The sequence below is a fragment of the Phycodurus eques genome, chromosome 13, assembly GCF_024500275.1.
Source record: "Phycodurus eques isolate BA_2022a chromosome 13, UOR_Pequ_1.1, whole genome shotgun sequence".
In the NCBI taxonomy this organism is placed as follows: Eukaryota; Metazoa; Chordata; class Actinopteri; order Syngnathiformes; family Syngnathidae; genus Phycodurus; species Phycodurus eques.
In genome coordinates this window covers 19,563,192-19,579,138 of record NC_084537.1, presented here as the reverse complement: position 1 = coordinate 19,579,138, position 15,947 = coordinate 19,563,192, and the positions used below count along the sequence as shown (strand labels likewise).

The 15,947-nt window shown below is 42.7% G+C and overlaps 1 protein-coding gene across 1 annotated transcript in view; it reads right to left on the bottom strand.

Moving 5' to 3' along the window:
* prkci (protein kinase C, iota) overlaps positions 1 to 15,947 on the bottom strand; it is a 40,425-nt gene that overhangs the window by 13,466 nt on the left and 11,012 nt on the right. The window contains exons 2-8 of the mRNA XM_061693996.1: positions 9,512 to 9,633; positions 8,138 to 8,227; positions 3,636 to 3,686; positions 3,241 to 3,326; positions 1,689 to 1,826; positions 1,543 to 1,597; positions 694 to 749 (exon numbers count right to left, since the gene is read on the bottom strand). Coding sequence (XP_061549980.1) covers positions 694 to 749; positions 1,543 to 1,597; positions 1,689 to 1,826; positions 3,241 to 3,326; positions 3,636 to 3,686; positions 8,138 to 8,227; positions 9,512 to 9,633 — 598 coding nt within the window. The remainder of the gene's footprint in view (positions 1 to 693; positions 750 to 1,542; positions 1,598 to 1,688; positions 1,827 to 3,240; positions 3,327 to 3,635; positions 3,687 to 8,137; positions 8,228 to 9,511; positions 9,634 to 15,947) is intronic.

Here is a 15,947-nt window from a genome sequence, read left to right as displayed (position 1 = left end):
TTATAGGCCTACTCATGATAGACACACCTATCACAATTTAAGTTGCTAAGAGAAACTGACTTTGGGGGCTAGATTTTTAAGACACTCCAGGCCATCCTACCAAATGGAAATTTTCACCAAAATGACCCTAATATGGCCACTTCAAACCAAACCTTTTCAGGCATGATAGACATCCCTTTCAAAATTCACGTTGCCAAGGAAATCTGGATTTGGCGTTTCAAATTTTTAAAGTATTACAGGGGATGCTACCAAATGAAAAATTTCACCAGAATGACCTTGAAATGGCCACTTCGAACCAAAATGGTAGAATGTTTCTTTTCAGGCACGGCTTCTAGAGACTTTTGTGTGGGTCGACTCATGACGGACTTGCCTACTAAGATTCACATTGCGAAGGGAAACTAGTTTTGGGGGGTTGAATGTTGAAACAATTCCAGTGGGCGCTTCTAAATCACAGGTGGTATTCACACTTTATGCTCGGGCTCTAAAAATATACAGTTTCAATTCATTATCTTTATTAAAGGTACATTATTATTTTTTTTTATAGCCCCTTTATTGGTGAATGTGTAGGTGTACTTGATGACTGAAATTTATACATCTCCATCTGAGATAAGTCCTGGTGAAAGAGTGTGAGTCACACATGAATGGCTTACGAGGGGAAACAAATAAAAATAAAAATAAATGAAAAAAAATCACCTCTTTCTCCTCTCCATCGTAAGTCAAGCTTTCTCTGGAGTCTTTATTCTGAGGGCCTGAGTGAGAGAGCGAGAGAGAGTGCGGGTGTCAGACATACAGCAGGAGGAGAGGGGGAGGCAAGAAAATAAGAAAGAGAAAGTAGGAGAGAGAGAGTCTTTGTCGCTTTGTTCACAGCCCTGCTGGGATTGAATAGTTTCTTCCAATCGGGCAGGGAAGAAAAAAAACAGCCTCAATTTTCCAAATCTCTGTTGGGAATACAACACAGTAAACCCCCCTCCCCACCTAATCAATGGCACCCGCCCCATAAAAATCATTTTGAACTAGAATTTAAACAAAGCATTAGTCAAAATACAATACTGAATGCACCATTGAACTGAAACAATTTATTTTTAGTTCATAATTTATAGTTCTAAAATGTTTATGAATGCCAGGATGTAAAAAATGTTGAAATCACAATATAAAGAATATAAAAATATATTGGAAATGATAAAAAATAAGGCCAAAATTCTTGTATGATTTAATCTGAATAAAATTAAAACAATGTACATGATAAAATTTTATTTGAACTTTAAAAAATTAAGTTGCAATAAAAACATTGCAATCAAAATAAGAAATTGTGAAAAACCATGAATCTACATAGACACAATACACACACACATAAATATATATATCAAAATAAAGAATTAAATCATAAATCTACAGTTAAATATATAATTGGTGGAAATATGGTACTGACTATGCCACTGAACTGAAACGTTGATATGCGAATTTAGGCCCATGATTTATCGCAACAAATATTTTCATTCATGCTACAATGTTGGTAGTGTTTGTGTGTGTGTGCATCATTACCTGGCTGTTCCGTTGGGTCTAACTGACTGGGAGGTTGACCAGGCATAATTGGCTCCTAAACAAACAAGTCAAAGCAATAAGTGGGAGTGCGTCATGGATGCCAACGCCAAAAAACGAAACAAAATTGAAAAAAAGGGACTCATCACCTGGATCATGGGCCGGCCACACTCCACGGTGACCAGCTTGTGGCACTTCTTGTGCACCAGCAGTTTGCAGTTGATGCACTTGTAGCCCTGTCGGCCGAGACCCCAGATGCGGTCCGTGCAGATGGCACAATGTGCTCTCTGTTCACATCGGTGAGAGGAGCAAATAGACGTGACATTCTAAAATAGACATGAGGTACATCCTGCGCTTGGGTTTTAAAAATGCAATTCTAGGACAATTTTAGAGTTGATTGTGAATGTGGAAGGTGCTGACGCTTTAAGAAAAACCTCAAGCTTTTTTTTTGTTTTGTTTAGCCATCACCATTAACAAGGAAGCAGGAGACAGGTATAATGTTTCCGTTTTATCCTGTGTGCAGCGCGTTTGTTTATTTACTCAAGTGAAGATGAGGGGAGGACTTTATTTGTAGATTTGAACTTATATTTACATCAAGTTAAAGAGGAATTTAAAACAAAAGACTATTACAGAGAAATACAACAAGAAACGAGGCAAACAAATGAGTCACACACATTAAATTGGACACACAACATTGTGAAAACTAATGTTTTGTCGCGATGTTTAGCATTAAAGTTCTTCTTGTTGTTTTACAACTTGTGGCTGGGGGCTCATGAGCCATCTTCAAATCTAGACTCACCGGATGATGACTATTCTGGACTGCCTATCCACTTTACTGTTGCCCTTATTTGCCATCATCATTAATATTGGTAGGAGGCATATCTGCAACAATGTTAAAGCAATTGTACCAGTCTATTACAATTTATGACGAGTGAAACTGGAGTTTAAAACAAAACAAAAAAAGGTCTATTATGAAGAAATGCATAGAAAGGGCAAGAGCGCAATCAACATTATGGTCAAAAATAATCCTAATTGTATTTAAAAACACTGTGGACGCCCTGAACAGCGACCCTGTATTGCCGTTTGATGCTGTACATACAGTATATTGTACTTTACCACATTTTGTAAACCATAAAAAGATAGATTCAGAGTTAAGGAAGAAGCAGGTTGCTAAAGAGAGTAGATGTGGGCAAGAATAAAACTTAGGGTGGTGATATTTTAAGAGGCTGGCTGGCTCCCATTCTCTTCAATGCACCCAGTATGGTACGCACCATAAAATATTCACTCTTTCATCCACAGGCAGATTATAAATTATAAATATAGTGAACTATTGTTGTAAAACAATATTTGACACTTTATAAACTGTATTTATATGGCTTGGAGGCGGAGCCGTGGCCATTCTGTCTCTCGCTTTCTGAAAACCCAGAAATGTATATTTAGCGTGAGTGAAAGCGCATGTGCATTTTGATTGGCTGTAATGTGCAACGGCGTGCACGGGCAATGCAAAATTTGAAATCGCGGCAAAACCAGTGGCCGACTGATCGGCCACTCGTGAAAACGGTTGCCAAACCCTGGACAGTGTGCGACACTTGAGTCAGGTTCAGCCGGGTCGCTCAGTGTGTGGCAGCTCCAACACTGCACCCTTTAATTAATCTTAGAGATGAGGGTGAGTCCTGCTGTTTATTCAGTGTCGTAACGCACCCTGTTAAAGCGTTTCGCCTGAAAGGCGTGGCCGCTGGCGAAGTAGAGCTTCCTCCAGCGCCGCGCTCCTCGCCGATATATGGACTCTGTGAGGCGGTGAGAGAGCGAGAGAGAGAGAGAGAGAGAGAGAGAGAGAGAGAGAGGCTATTTTAAGTGCATTGGCTTCCAACTTGTTCTAATGTTACAACAATTGCCCTAAAATGGAAGTAATGTAAAGTGAATTTATTTGTTACAGGGTCAGACTATAAACTGAACAGGTCATGTTTTAAAGTAACATTTAACACCCCTAACTGCAATAAAGGAGCAAAGAGAAGTAAACTATTGTATATTAAAGTATGTAGGATAAAGTATATATCATGCTAAGCAATAAAAAAATAAAAAAGGTTTGAACTTACTGTCTTCCCCAGGACAGGGCATGCCAGGTTTCTCTGGTATACATGGAAACACTAGGAGGGGGGGAAATAATAATAAAAAATGTCTGAGAGTGAGATCTTTGGAATTTCATATCCCATTGTTCAGTCACAGTGGGGCTAATTTACATAGCCCATGACCTCTCAGCTTGGGTGGGAGAAGAGCCAGAGTCACTTTCAAGCAACGACCAAAAATCTGAAACACTACATTAAAGCCAAAGGTCTGTACACACGACGTGCACATTAGCAGTAGCTAACAGTGTTAACTTCTGATTAGCGGCGGTCAAGTGTTCGAGGAGGTGGTGGGTGAAGAGGATATTTTTGGTTGGTTATGTCTCTACTGCATGTGTCACATACAGAGATCCGCTACATTCATTGAGGTGAAGTTTAATTCTGTGGCTTGGTGATGAAGTGCTGCCTCCACGAGACAAAATCAAAGCCATGCTGTTTTTGCAGGGGGCTCGTGTGCTTCGTAAGTTGCACTCACTATTTTAGATTCACGGGGATCAAAGTGCAGCCATTTTTTTCAAAATTAAAACAATTTTTAAGTGTCTTAACAGCGGATTAGATCTTGCCAGCGAGTGCGTGTGTATAAAAAGTGGACTGGATCTTGCTGGCAAGTGCGCGCGTCCCAGGCAGCGTTTAGCTGTCTCTTCTTCCATGTGGCTCAGAGGAATGGCTCTCATCATCTCGCCAGCAAGTGTATTCGCAGCAGTGTGCTGGATCTTGCCAGCGAGTGTGTGTGTGTAACAGTGGACTGGCTATCGTAGGAGTGTGTGCACCTGCTGGCCGGCGTTTGGCTGTTTCCTCATCCACATGTCTCAGAAGACTGATTCATCATTTTGCCGGCAATTGTGTGCTTAACTCGTCGAGGCATGCACTACACTGTGTGTGCGAGGCACCTGGACAATAGGTGGCCAGAAATATCAATTAATTGATGCATCGCAATATTCCCCTCCCCAATTCGGGAATGGAATTCGCACTGCATGGACGGAGGCCGCAATTGACCCAAAAAAAAAACAAAAAAACTGAATGGCAACCAAAGCAAGCAGCAGCGGCGTGAAGACATGACTTTCAACTTTTACATCTGCAGTTTGGAGTCATTTTGGAATCCCTTGTAAATTTGGAACACAGGAAATAGACAAAAGTAAAGTCTTTGATAGCTGTGCCAGGCAGAATTTTTATTTTCATCATTATTTCCAAGAAGAAATAAATACTATTTAAGTTAAATGCACTTTATTTTCAGTGTTTTAAAAAAAACTCAGTTTTTTTACTTTTAAAATCCATATGCACAAATATGTTGTTATTGTCCAAATTTTTATTTTCATTCCTCAAAAAAAGGTGACATAACACGTATATATCCATCTTGACTGAATCAATATCAAAACATTTAAATCAATATTAAATCGAATCACAACCTAACGATTTGAACACAAATTGTTAGGTTTTTAACAATACCCAGTCAGAGTACACACATCTCCAAACACACGTGAAAAATCATGTTCCATAATGTCCCCTTTAAGACATCTAGGAACTGTTTAAAATTGTGGAGAAAAAAAACTGTCTCCTTTAAGTTAAGCATGTTGAACATCACGGTGGTAGCTAAGACCAGCTTTAGCCGACGTGTCGCCTCGGGTGTCTTGACACGACGTCGGTGCACTGCATGCTGGTTTGCGACACGCAGCGATGACCTGAGAGAAGCTGACAAATGTGTGTGTGCGCGCACGAGAGTGAGACTAGGAGCTCGAGACCGGGGGGCAGTGAGAGTCAGAGGCGTGGGCAGGAGCCGAGAAGCTCGTTAGCGAACGGCTCTGGCGTCACCCCGTCGTGTCTGCTCCTCTTCCAACGCCCTCTTTTGCACTCTTGAACCAACTCCTCACCTTCGATTAAAACAAAACTCAAAATTACCCCCCCCCCCTCGTGCTTACAGACGCCTGTCAATCAAAAGTCAGTTACGCATACGCCCATCCATCCAACCTGACCTCTGCATCCATTGCCATTATCAGCAGAGAGGACTAAGAATAGACGCAAAGTAGCTGGCGGGCCCGCAGACGCACGTCAGGAGCGGAAAAGCGGTGCTATTCACACTTCAGTGCATCATCAAACATATGCTCGATGCTTCCTCCACCTTGCTGTGAGCGCTAAAAATCACACACTCACATACACACAAACACAGAAATTACAGAAAAAAAGAAGCATAACTAGACCGATGATAGCGCTGTATGTAAAGAAAAAATTTTCATAGTTAAAAATATTGCCGCTGCAGACCAGCTCTGATAGCAAGCCGCCATGTTTACAAAGTGAGTAAACGTCACCGCACAGCGACAGAGATATTTCCAGCATGCCGACCCTCCTTGTAAATAGTTAAGAATTCTATGTTATATCAGTTAGTGTTAATTATCCCCTAAATAATTTTAATAGACCTAATGTGTGTTTATCCCCCCTCTTCATCTTCTTGTGGGCTATTCTTGGATTATTTTGTACCAAGGGTGAGCCTCGCATCGCGACTGCCGACCTGCCTCGTTGTCACTGACTTCACTTAAGTGTCTGTGTGTTGCTGAAGTGGAGCGATTTTTCATTCATGTTACTTTGCTTTTTTCTCCGATAAATAATTCATGTCTGGAGGATAATATGATTGATATATTGTGATATCTATAGACAGTATATTTCAAATTAAAATAAATGTATGCCATTTTAAAACTATATAGGCACTAATATACCTTATTTTCAATTTTGTAACTTTTCTTATACCTACAGTGGGTACGGAAAGTATTCAGACCCCCTTAAATTTTTCACTCTTTGTTATATTGCAGCCATTTGCTAAAAACATTTAAGTTCATTTTTCCATTATTAATGTACACACAGCACCCCATATTGACGGAAAAAAAATGAATTGTTGAAGATTTAATCAAAAAAGAAAAACTGAAATATCACACGGCCATAAGTATTCAGACCCTTTGCTCAGTATTTCGTCGAAGCACCCTTTTGAGCTAATACAGCCATGAGTCTTTTTGGTGTGAAGGTTTTTCACACCTGGATTTGGGGATCCTCTGCCATTCCTCCTTGCAGATCCTCCACAGTTCTGTCAGGTTGGATGGTGAACGTTGGTGGGCTGCCATTTTCAGGTCTCTCCAGAGATGCTTAATAGGGTTCAAGTCAGGGCTCTGGCTGGGCCATTCAAGAACAGTCACAGAGTTGTTCTGAAGCCACTCCTTCGTTATTTTAGATGTGTGCTTAGGGTCATTGTCTTGTTGGAAGGTGAACCTTCAGTCCAGTCTGGGGTCTTGAGCACTCTGGAGAAGGTTTTCGTCCAAGATATCCCTGTACTTGGCCGCATTCATCTTTCCTTGGATTGCAACCAGTCGTCCTGTCCCTGCAGCTGAAAAACACACCCACCACCATGCTTCACTGTTGGGAATGTATTGGACAGGTGATGAGCAGTGCCTGGTTCTCTCCACACATGCCGCTTAGAATTAAGGCCAAAATGTTCTATCTTGGTCTCATCAAAACAGAGAATCTCAGAGAGTCCTTCAGATGTTTTTTTAGCCAACTCCATGCCGGCTTTCATGTGTCTTGTACTGAGGAGAGGCTTCCGTCGGATCACTCTGCCATAAAGTCCCGACTGGTGGACGGCTGCAGTGATGGTTGACTTTCTAGAACTTTCTCCCATCTCACGACTGCATCTCTGGAGCGCAGCCACAGTGATCTTTGGGTTCTTCTTTACCTCTCTCACCAAAGCTCTTCTCACCCAATTGCTCAGTTGGGCCGGACGGCCAGCTCTAGGAAGGGTTCTGATCGTCCCAAACGTCTTCCATTTCAGGATTATGGAGGCCACTGTGCTCTTAGGGACCTTAAGTGCAGCAGACATGTTTTTGTAACCTTGGCCAGATCTGTGCCTTGCCACAATTCTGTCTCTGAGCTCTTCAGGCAGTTCCTTTGACCTCATGATTCTCATTTGCTCTGACTTGCACTGTGAGCTGTAAGGTCTTATATAGACAGGGGTGTGGCTTTCCTAATCAAGTCCAATCAGTATAATCAAACACAGCTGGACTCTAATGAAGGTGTAGAACCATCTCAAGGATGATCAGAAGAAATGGACAGCACACGAGTTAAATATATGAGTGTCACAGCAAAGGGTCTAAATACTTATGGCTGTGTGATATTTCAGTTTTTCTTTTTTAATAAATCAGTAAAAATTTCAACAATTACGTTTTTTTCTGTCAATATGGGGTGCTGTGCGTACATTAATGAGGAAAAATATTAACTTAAATTATTTTAACAAATGGCTGCAATATAATAAAGACTGAAATATTTAAGGGGGTCTGAAAACTTTCCGTACCCACTCTATGTATAAATAGCACTATTGACTTTTGATGAATTTTCTTGGGGGGGGGAATCCATATTAGACAAGAGAAATTACAGTGACTGAGTGAATGGTGTGGTGGCAAGAAATGGTGCACGGGGAAAAAAGGCGGGGGAAGACTCACCGTGGATCATGAGCTCCGAGTCTTTGTTGAGCTCGTAGAGGCGCAGCGCTTCTTCCAGCTCCAGCTGAGACGACACTGTGCATGGGTCACCTGTCGGAGGATCCAGATGTTAAGTCACGTGACCTCACACCAACAACGACTTAAGGGAGCAACGGGGTTAAACCATAGACACCACAGACAGTTACCAGCGATAGTGATGATGATAACCATGAAACAAGAAATGGAATATAATGGAATGTGACACAGGAAAAGGTCTGGCTGCTCGTGACAACGAGCTGCAAGTGCGGAGCTGGAGGAGCTGCCCGACGTGCATGAAGCCAGTTTTACACTGGGGCAGATTCAATGACATCAACAAACATTATCGTGAATTGCGATTGGTGGGTAGAGTTCAAACCGATACGGTCACCCAAATTTATAATGTCTACCGAAAACACTCTTTATACGGCGCATTCCTACGAATATGATTTAATCGTATTTATTGATCAAATTTGTACTGGCCCAGTTGGGTCCGACACAGCGTCACACTGGCCATCAGATCACCGTAAATGTCAGACCCTGTACGGTACTTAAAATTGTGACGTATTATCATACGTCAGGAAATGTTTCAAACAAAACTTTGTGCTCGCATTTCTCATGCACACGCAAATATAGTTGTTTTGTGTTATTTTGTTTGTTTTTTTAAACAAAAGTAATAAGCGTCGGTAACATTCTGCTTGTTATCTCGAGGAGGTCGACCTCCGCCTGCGCTATCGATGTCAGGAAAGACTTCGGAGCACTTCATTACCAGCATAAAGCAGCTTTTCTTGCTCAGACAGACTAATGACGGCGCTGATTACATATCCCGGCTGAGTCTAATTAGTTTTGTCAGGCTGACCTTCGGGCTGAGCAGAGCGATCCGACAGCTCCATCTCGCCTGCGACACTGCCGCTGCCTGGCTAAATGGGTGACAATGGGGAGTTGTCTGCACAACATGTAGAGAAACAATAAACCATGATTCAATTTCAGATAATTAGTATTGCTGTTTCAAATTGTTACTCTCATTACTACTCGGGATGCACCGATACCGGTACCGCTGCTGGACGTCTGTACTCTGACTCAGAAGAACACTCAGATACTACGACACCCAATACCAGCCTGTCATAGACATACTAATAAAACTTTTTGTTTTGTCTTTTTGAACAATATTTGGTTGTGTTTAAAATGACTTATATTCAAGTGAAACGTTGGGTATTTAAATAAAAGTTGTTTTACTGAAAACCGTGATTATTTGTTCACTCTAACCCTGATATAAAATTTTAACAGCATTTCACTGCCGACAACACAGATGCATGTATGTGTTTGTTTCCATTAATTGTCAACATGAGCTGCACACACCTTCCTCGTCAATCCACTTCATGGTGAAGAGCTGGTCGTTGTCCATGGAGCACATCTCCCGGACTTCGCCATACAGGCCCTCATACGAGATGGACGGCTCAAAGTGGGTGATCATGATGTCCCTGCGGAGAATACACTCGTTAACCACGCACACGTTTACAAGTAAAATACCTACACGAGTAAGCGTTGCATCTTTCAGGGTTTTAGCACAGGGTTTGAGCTGCTCTGCCTCCTGTAGGTGGTTGTTTCTGACGGCTGACTCTCACTGTGAGGAGGTCCACATTGGGGAGTTGTTCTTAGAACTGAAGAAGCCTTTTGAATCAATGTGAAACCTCTTCAAATGGCAAGAACAATCCAGTTCACTTAATTCGACCTTTGGGGATTACCATGACCTGGACGAATTTTGTAATTAAATAAAAATAATTACATAAAAATATATTTTGTTTTAAATTCCAACTCCCCTCGACAAAGAAAGTCTGAGTTGAATTTAATTGTTTTTATGAATTAAAATGCTAACAATGACATTTAAAATGAAATGGTAAATGGAGTGCACTTGTACAGCGCTTTATCTACAATAACATGGTGCACCAAGGGCTTTACAGAGGCTCACATTTACCCATTCATACACACATTCATACAACAACGGGCAGCTGCTGCCACACAAGGCGCTGCCAGTTGCACTGGGAGCAATAAAGGGTTGAGTGTTTTGCCCAAGGACACTTTGACAGCAGACAGTCAGAGATGGGAGTCAAACCGCTGACCCTTCGGTCACTGTTCGATCCACTCTACTCTTGAGTAAATAAATGCCCTTGGCCACTATACCAGCAAAGTCTATGCTCACCGAGCTTAGCCGACGGCAAAGATTCGGCCATCAGACGTCACACATCGCCCTCTGTTTCTTCCAGTCGCACACCCATCCCCACACGCAGCCCCCGCCCGCCTCCTCAGTAGAGGGCAACAAAGAGCGCTCACCCCTGTGGAGCGGATCATCTGTCCCTCGTTTCACAGCCTTGTCTTTTGCTCTGGCCGCATGGCCCCCCGGCCAGCCACGCTGGTGTTTACAGCCTAGGAGATAGCAGCCATAAGCTTTTACGCTCGTGCGGCCGACACAGTGACAGCAAGCGCCTGAACACGTGAGGTCGAGGATTGTTTAGAATGGGGACATTAAAAAACGGGGGTGGGGTGAGGGGTCCCTGGTGGCCCAGGAGCAATGTACAAGGACATAGCAATGTACAGGCGTTTACTAGCATGCTACAAAACGGAGCCTCCGGTTCTTCATTAACTTGAGAGCTTTATGGCAAGATGACAAAGAATAAACGACCCCCGGAGTAAACAAGAACGCCAATGGACCACCGGTTCAATGCCGACTGGGTGGCAAGGTCGAAGTGTGCTGGGACAGGACTGGCCCGCCGCAAACACACACAAATACCACTGGATTGCGATTTGAGATAAAAAAATGTCAGACTGTATTTGGTCCACTTGAAAAATTGGACAACACACCGCAAATAGATTACATTAAATGGTAAATAACCATATAGTATGACATTAGATATCGCCAGGTGACGCCATTATCACATCACTCTGCCTACAGAGCAGACGCGCCATCTGTAAAGCTCTAAAGTTTGTCACGCGCGTCAATAAAAGCAAAATTTAAGTCAAGTCTCTAGTGGAGAAGTTGTTCAACTGTGGATACATCACAAAGCTGCCATGTACCACATTTCCTCAAATGGTTGCTTCCGCTCAGACACCGATTGGGTCATCCACTTGAATCAACTATCTCGACGCCAGAATGCAAATAGGTGCCCCCCCCTCCCTCCACAGTGTTGTTTTTTTGAAAGCCTCTGAAATCATGAAAAATGAGAAAAAAATATTTTTACCAACATAAGATTAATATTTTATTTTTTTTAATAAACAGCAACAATCCCAACTACTGTGCTCAATAGATGACAGCATTCCATCTAAATGATGCAATGTTCCTGACGAAGTGTTCATGTTAGACGACTGTTCTGATTAGTTCACATTACATGTACACCCGATCGCAATACATCACGTCACATGCAATCCGTTGGCCAGAGATCTTCAATCGGAATGACAAAAAAAAAAAAAAAAAAAAGTCTCTGTGTAAACCTGGCTACTGTCTCTCTGTTGTGTGACTCTACACGCTGCACATGGAGCAAGGCTGTAGAGTATAGGACAGAGCCCACACCGGCAAGAGTGTACTGATCCGCCGGCGTTCCACAAGCCCACTAGCGGCTAATGACACGGTTGTCCAACTCTGCCGGGCTCACCGCAACAATGACAATTTATTTAGTCCGGAAAAACTGTCGTGTCCATTTTATTCATCGATAAGTCGATAATTATTATGACAGGCCTAAAGGACTGTTTTGACACAAAAATGTCAAAAACTTCCTAAAACAGCAACTAAACTACCTCCACTCTAATAGACAATTAATTGCCAGAACCGTTGACCACTTGAATAAATAGACGCCACACTGTAAACCGACTCCACTCTTCCTCCCTCCAGCTGGAAATCTGTACTAACGGAATCTAACAGATGAGCACAAGAGGTGGCATTTACCTGAATGGACTGAACACCACAATGCATTCTATCAGATTCCACACCACGATTCATAATAAACAGACGCCGCACCGCAAATAGACACTTCTGATGTGCCTCTTCCAGCGCCTTGACGTGGTGCCACAAGATAAAAGGTTTACACCATTATCACAACAATAATGTTGTGATAATGGTGCAAACTAATAATGTGATAATGGTTACACCATTATCACATTATTAGACATGGCATCTGTAAAGTTCAAGTTTACAGTGGACCTTGAAAATAATGTGCATTCTGAAGCAAAAACTGCTCAAGTTTGGATCAAAAAAGGATTATACATATTACGTATAGTATTAATAACGTTGCATTTGTACAATTAAACACCCCTTGTCTAATAAAGGCTTGGTAGTTTCTGCAGTTAAGTATTAGAACGCGGCCAAATGTCAAAATTCAACAAGCAAATGCACATTTTGTCTAATAAAAATAATAATAGTCTGTGGTTGCACATTAATGGCTATAAATCCAATTGACCCTGGTGGGATAGGAGAGTGGTAGCCCAATTTTAAACGATGTGTCATTCAACTAGAAGTGCGGAAAAACAAAGGGACAGCATCACACTAAATGACAGAAGGCCGACAGCAAAAAAAATAAATAATAAATAAAAGAATTTTTTTTTTTTTTTAAAGAATGTGGCATTGTGGCAGCTCTGTACATCAATGGCACGCTGCCGACTCCGCCTCCCAACCTGCCGCTATTTTCTCACCCGCCATCCTCCAGTCCCGGGGTGTTAATCATTGCCTATGAAGAGGGTGGGGGTTGGAAGAAACTGACATCTATACTCCTTCACTGTGATCCCTCCTGTAGGACCAACATGGAAGTTAGAGCCTCCCTAAAGATAACAACCCCGAGCAGACGGCGCGTTAAAGGCAGCGGGTGATGTTGAATGAGTCACGTTTGACTGGATCTGAGACGTGGGTGTTTATTGAGCACAACACCGTCGTGAAAGCGCATCTCTGACTCAAGTCGCTCTAACATGGTCTATAACCCAAACCGTGACTTAACCACTGCAGGCACAGGAGACAGGAATTTTGGGTTGCACGGCGAAACATGAAAGCCTCAACCCACATCCCCACCACTGCATTCAGCCGTGGGTTCTTACGTGCTCTAATCAATTTGGTTAATAGCGAAGCATGATCTTCGCCACCATGAATGCCCCTATGGGGGGCACAAGCCAGAGCAAAATGTAGGCCGGTCCCAAGCCCGGATAAATGCATAGGGTTGCGTCAGGAAGGGCATCCGGCTTAAAACTTTGCCAAACAAATATGAGCGTTCATCCAAAGAATTCCATACCGGATAGGTCGTGGCCCAGCTGAACAACATCCGCGACCGGCGCCGCCAACCTGCAGGGCGCCGGTGGAAATTCAGCTACTGTGGGTCGAAGAGGTGGAAAGCGGGTTCTTCGGCAGAAAGAGAAGAGGAAAGCACAGAGCCTAGAACTGAATGTGGGGACTTTGAATGTTGGGACTATGACAGGAAAATCTCAGGAGTTGGTTGACATGATGATTAGGAGAATCGTTGATATATTGTGTGTCCAGGAGACCAGGTGGAAAGGCAGTAAGCCTAGAACTTTAGGGGCAGGGTTTAGAAAGATGGAGGCATGCACTGGAAAAAAAGAGGAATGAAGATTAGCCGAAATAAGACAGAATATATGTGCATGAATGAGAGGGGAGGTGGGTGAAGAGTGAGGCTACACAGAGAAGAGATAGCAAGTGTGGAGGACTTTAAATACTTTGGGTCAACCGTCCAGAGCAATGGTGAGTGTGGTCAGGAAGTGAAGAAACAGGTCCAAGCAGGTTGGACCGGGTGGAGGAAGGTTTCAGGTGTGTTATGTGACAGAAGAGTCTCTGCTCGGATGAAGGGCAAAGTTTATAAGACAATGGTGAGGCCAGCCTTGATGTACGGATTAGAGACAGTGGCACTGAAGAGACAACAGGAAGCAGAGCTGGAGGTGGCGGAAATTAAGATGTTGAGGTTCGCTCTCGGAGTGACCAGGTTGGATTAAATTAGAAATGAGCTTATCAGAGGGACAGCCAAGGTTTGATGTTTTGGAGACAAAGTTAGAGAGAGCAGACTTTGATGGCTTGGACACGTCCAGAGGAGAGCTAGTGAGTATATTGGTAGAAGCATGATGAGGATGGAGCTGCCAGGCAATAGAGCTAGAGGAAGACCAAAGAGAAGGTTGATGGATGTCATGAGGGAAGACATGAGGGCAGTTGGTGTTCCAGAGCAGGATGCAGGAGATAGGCTTACATGGAAAAGGACGACGCGCTGTGGTGACCCCTAAAGGGACAAGCCGAAAGGAAAAAGAAGAAGATCTACGCCACCATGCCACACCTACAATGTGTGATGAGACTTCACACGCTTGGCAATTTAACATCATCTATCTCGGACACTGTTTCCCAACCTTTCATGTGCTCAGGCACATTTGTTACGTTAGAAAACTCACGGCACACCACTTTAAAAAAGAAAATTGTCACAAAAAGGTATTTACATTATATTGAAATAATGATCTTGTCTCAATTAACTCAACTATTACAGCTTCACTCTGACTGGCTGTTGGAGATATCTCGGCGGTCAAGGGTTCACATGGCGACGGATCCGTCAATCCTGAGGACTCCCTATATAGGTATGGAAAATGAAAATGAATGTGGACGAGTCAAAGGTAAACAATAAAAGTATAAGGAGTGATGATTGTGGCCGAAGCACACCGGTGTGTAAAAGCCAGCAGCAGTGGCATTATGAGGCACAGACCTGGAATTGTTCCGTATTGTACGGTCAAATTAAGAAAGAGTCAGTGAGGCATTCCAGCAACCCGTGCCTCTGGTGTCTCGGTCAAACTCGGCAGTCCCATCTGCCTGCAGTGAAGCGATTTGTCACCGGTGAGCGCTCAAGCAGGAGGAAGGGTCAGAGTGCCTCTCTGAGCACCTTGGACCATCCATCTTCTCTGTCAAGACTTCCACACATACAGTAGGGTAACACCCACTGCTGTGACACCTACGCACAACTGTTCACTGCAAATGCTCGAAATGATCACTTTAACGTCATGCTACTTCCAAATTAGACACAGCTGGCAAAAAAAAAAAAAAAGCTTCGGAATTTAGAGTTGCCTGCATGTCTATGATTTCTGCTTCCAATCATGTCCTTGTTTGGGAAAATTGGGACTTTCTCAAAGAAACAGCATTGGAATTCACTCAAAATGGTTGACTTGAATATTCAATTTCTGGCATGAGACAGATTTTTTCCGTGCTTCCTGCTGCGATAGACATGTCAACACAATTTTATGTCGATTTTTTAAACTGGTGGTAGTAGGGTTTTTTTTTTCCCCACCCCCTTTTTTGTGGTGAATCCTGAAAACAACCATTGAACTTTGAAACCATTTATAAAAAAATAAATTTAAAAAATTCAGAATTCACTACAAAATTAGTGTAGGATTCCTAATTCCAATCTGGGGGAATTTGGTCGAATTCCTGAGTAGGAATTCATGAAAGTGCAAGCCTGCAATTCACCCAAATTCAACCCAAAATGGCCGACTTCTTGTTAAAATTTAGAGCATGGGTACTTGAGAAACTTCCACCCAATTTTGCATCAGTCAGCAGAAAAAAATTATTTTATGGCTTTTTTTCCCACACCACTTTTCATGACAAATCCTTAAATGATCATCCAACTTTGACGCAATGTTCTGCCCACATTTGATAGTGTAGGCATAAAAGTTTTGCAGTTTTGTGTCAATCCATTTGTCCTGCTTCCATGTTTTTGTTTTGAATTAGAGAAGCCAATATGAGACTAAGAAACCAATGTGGGATAGAGGGGTGATTTCA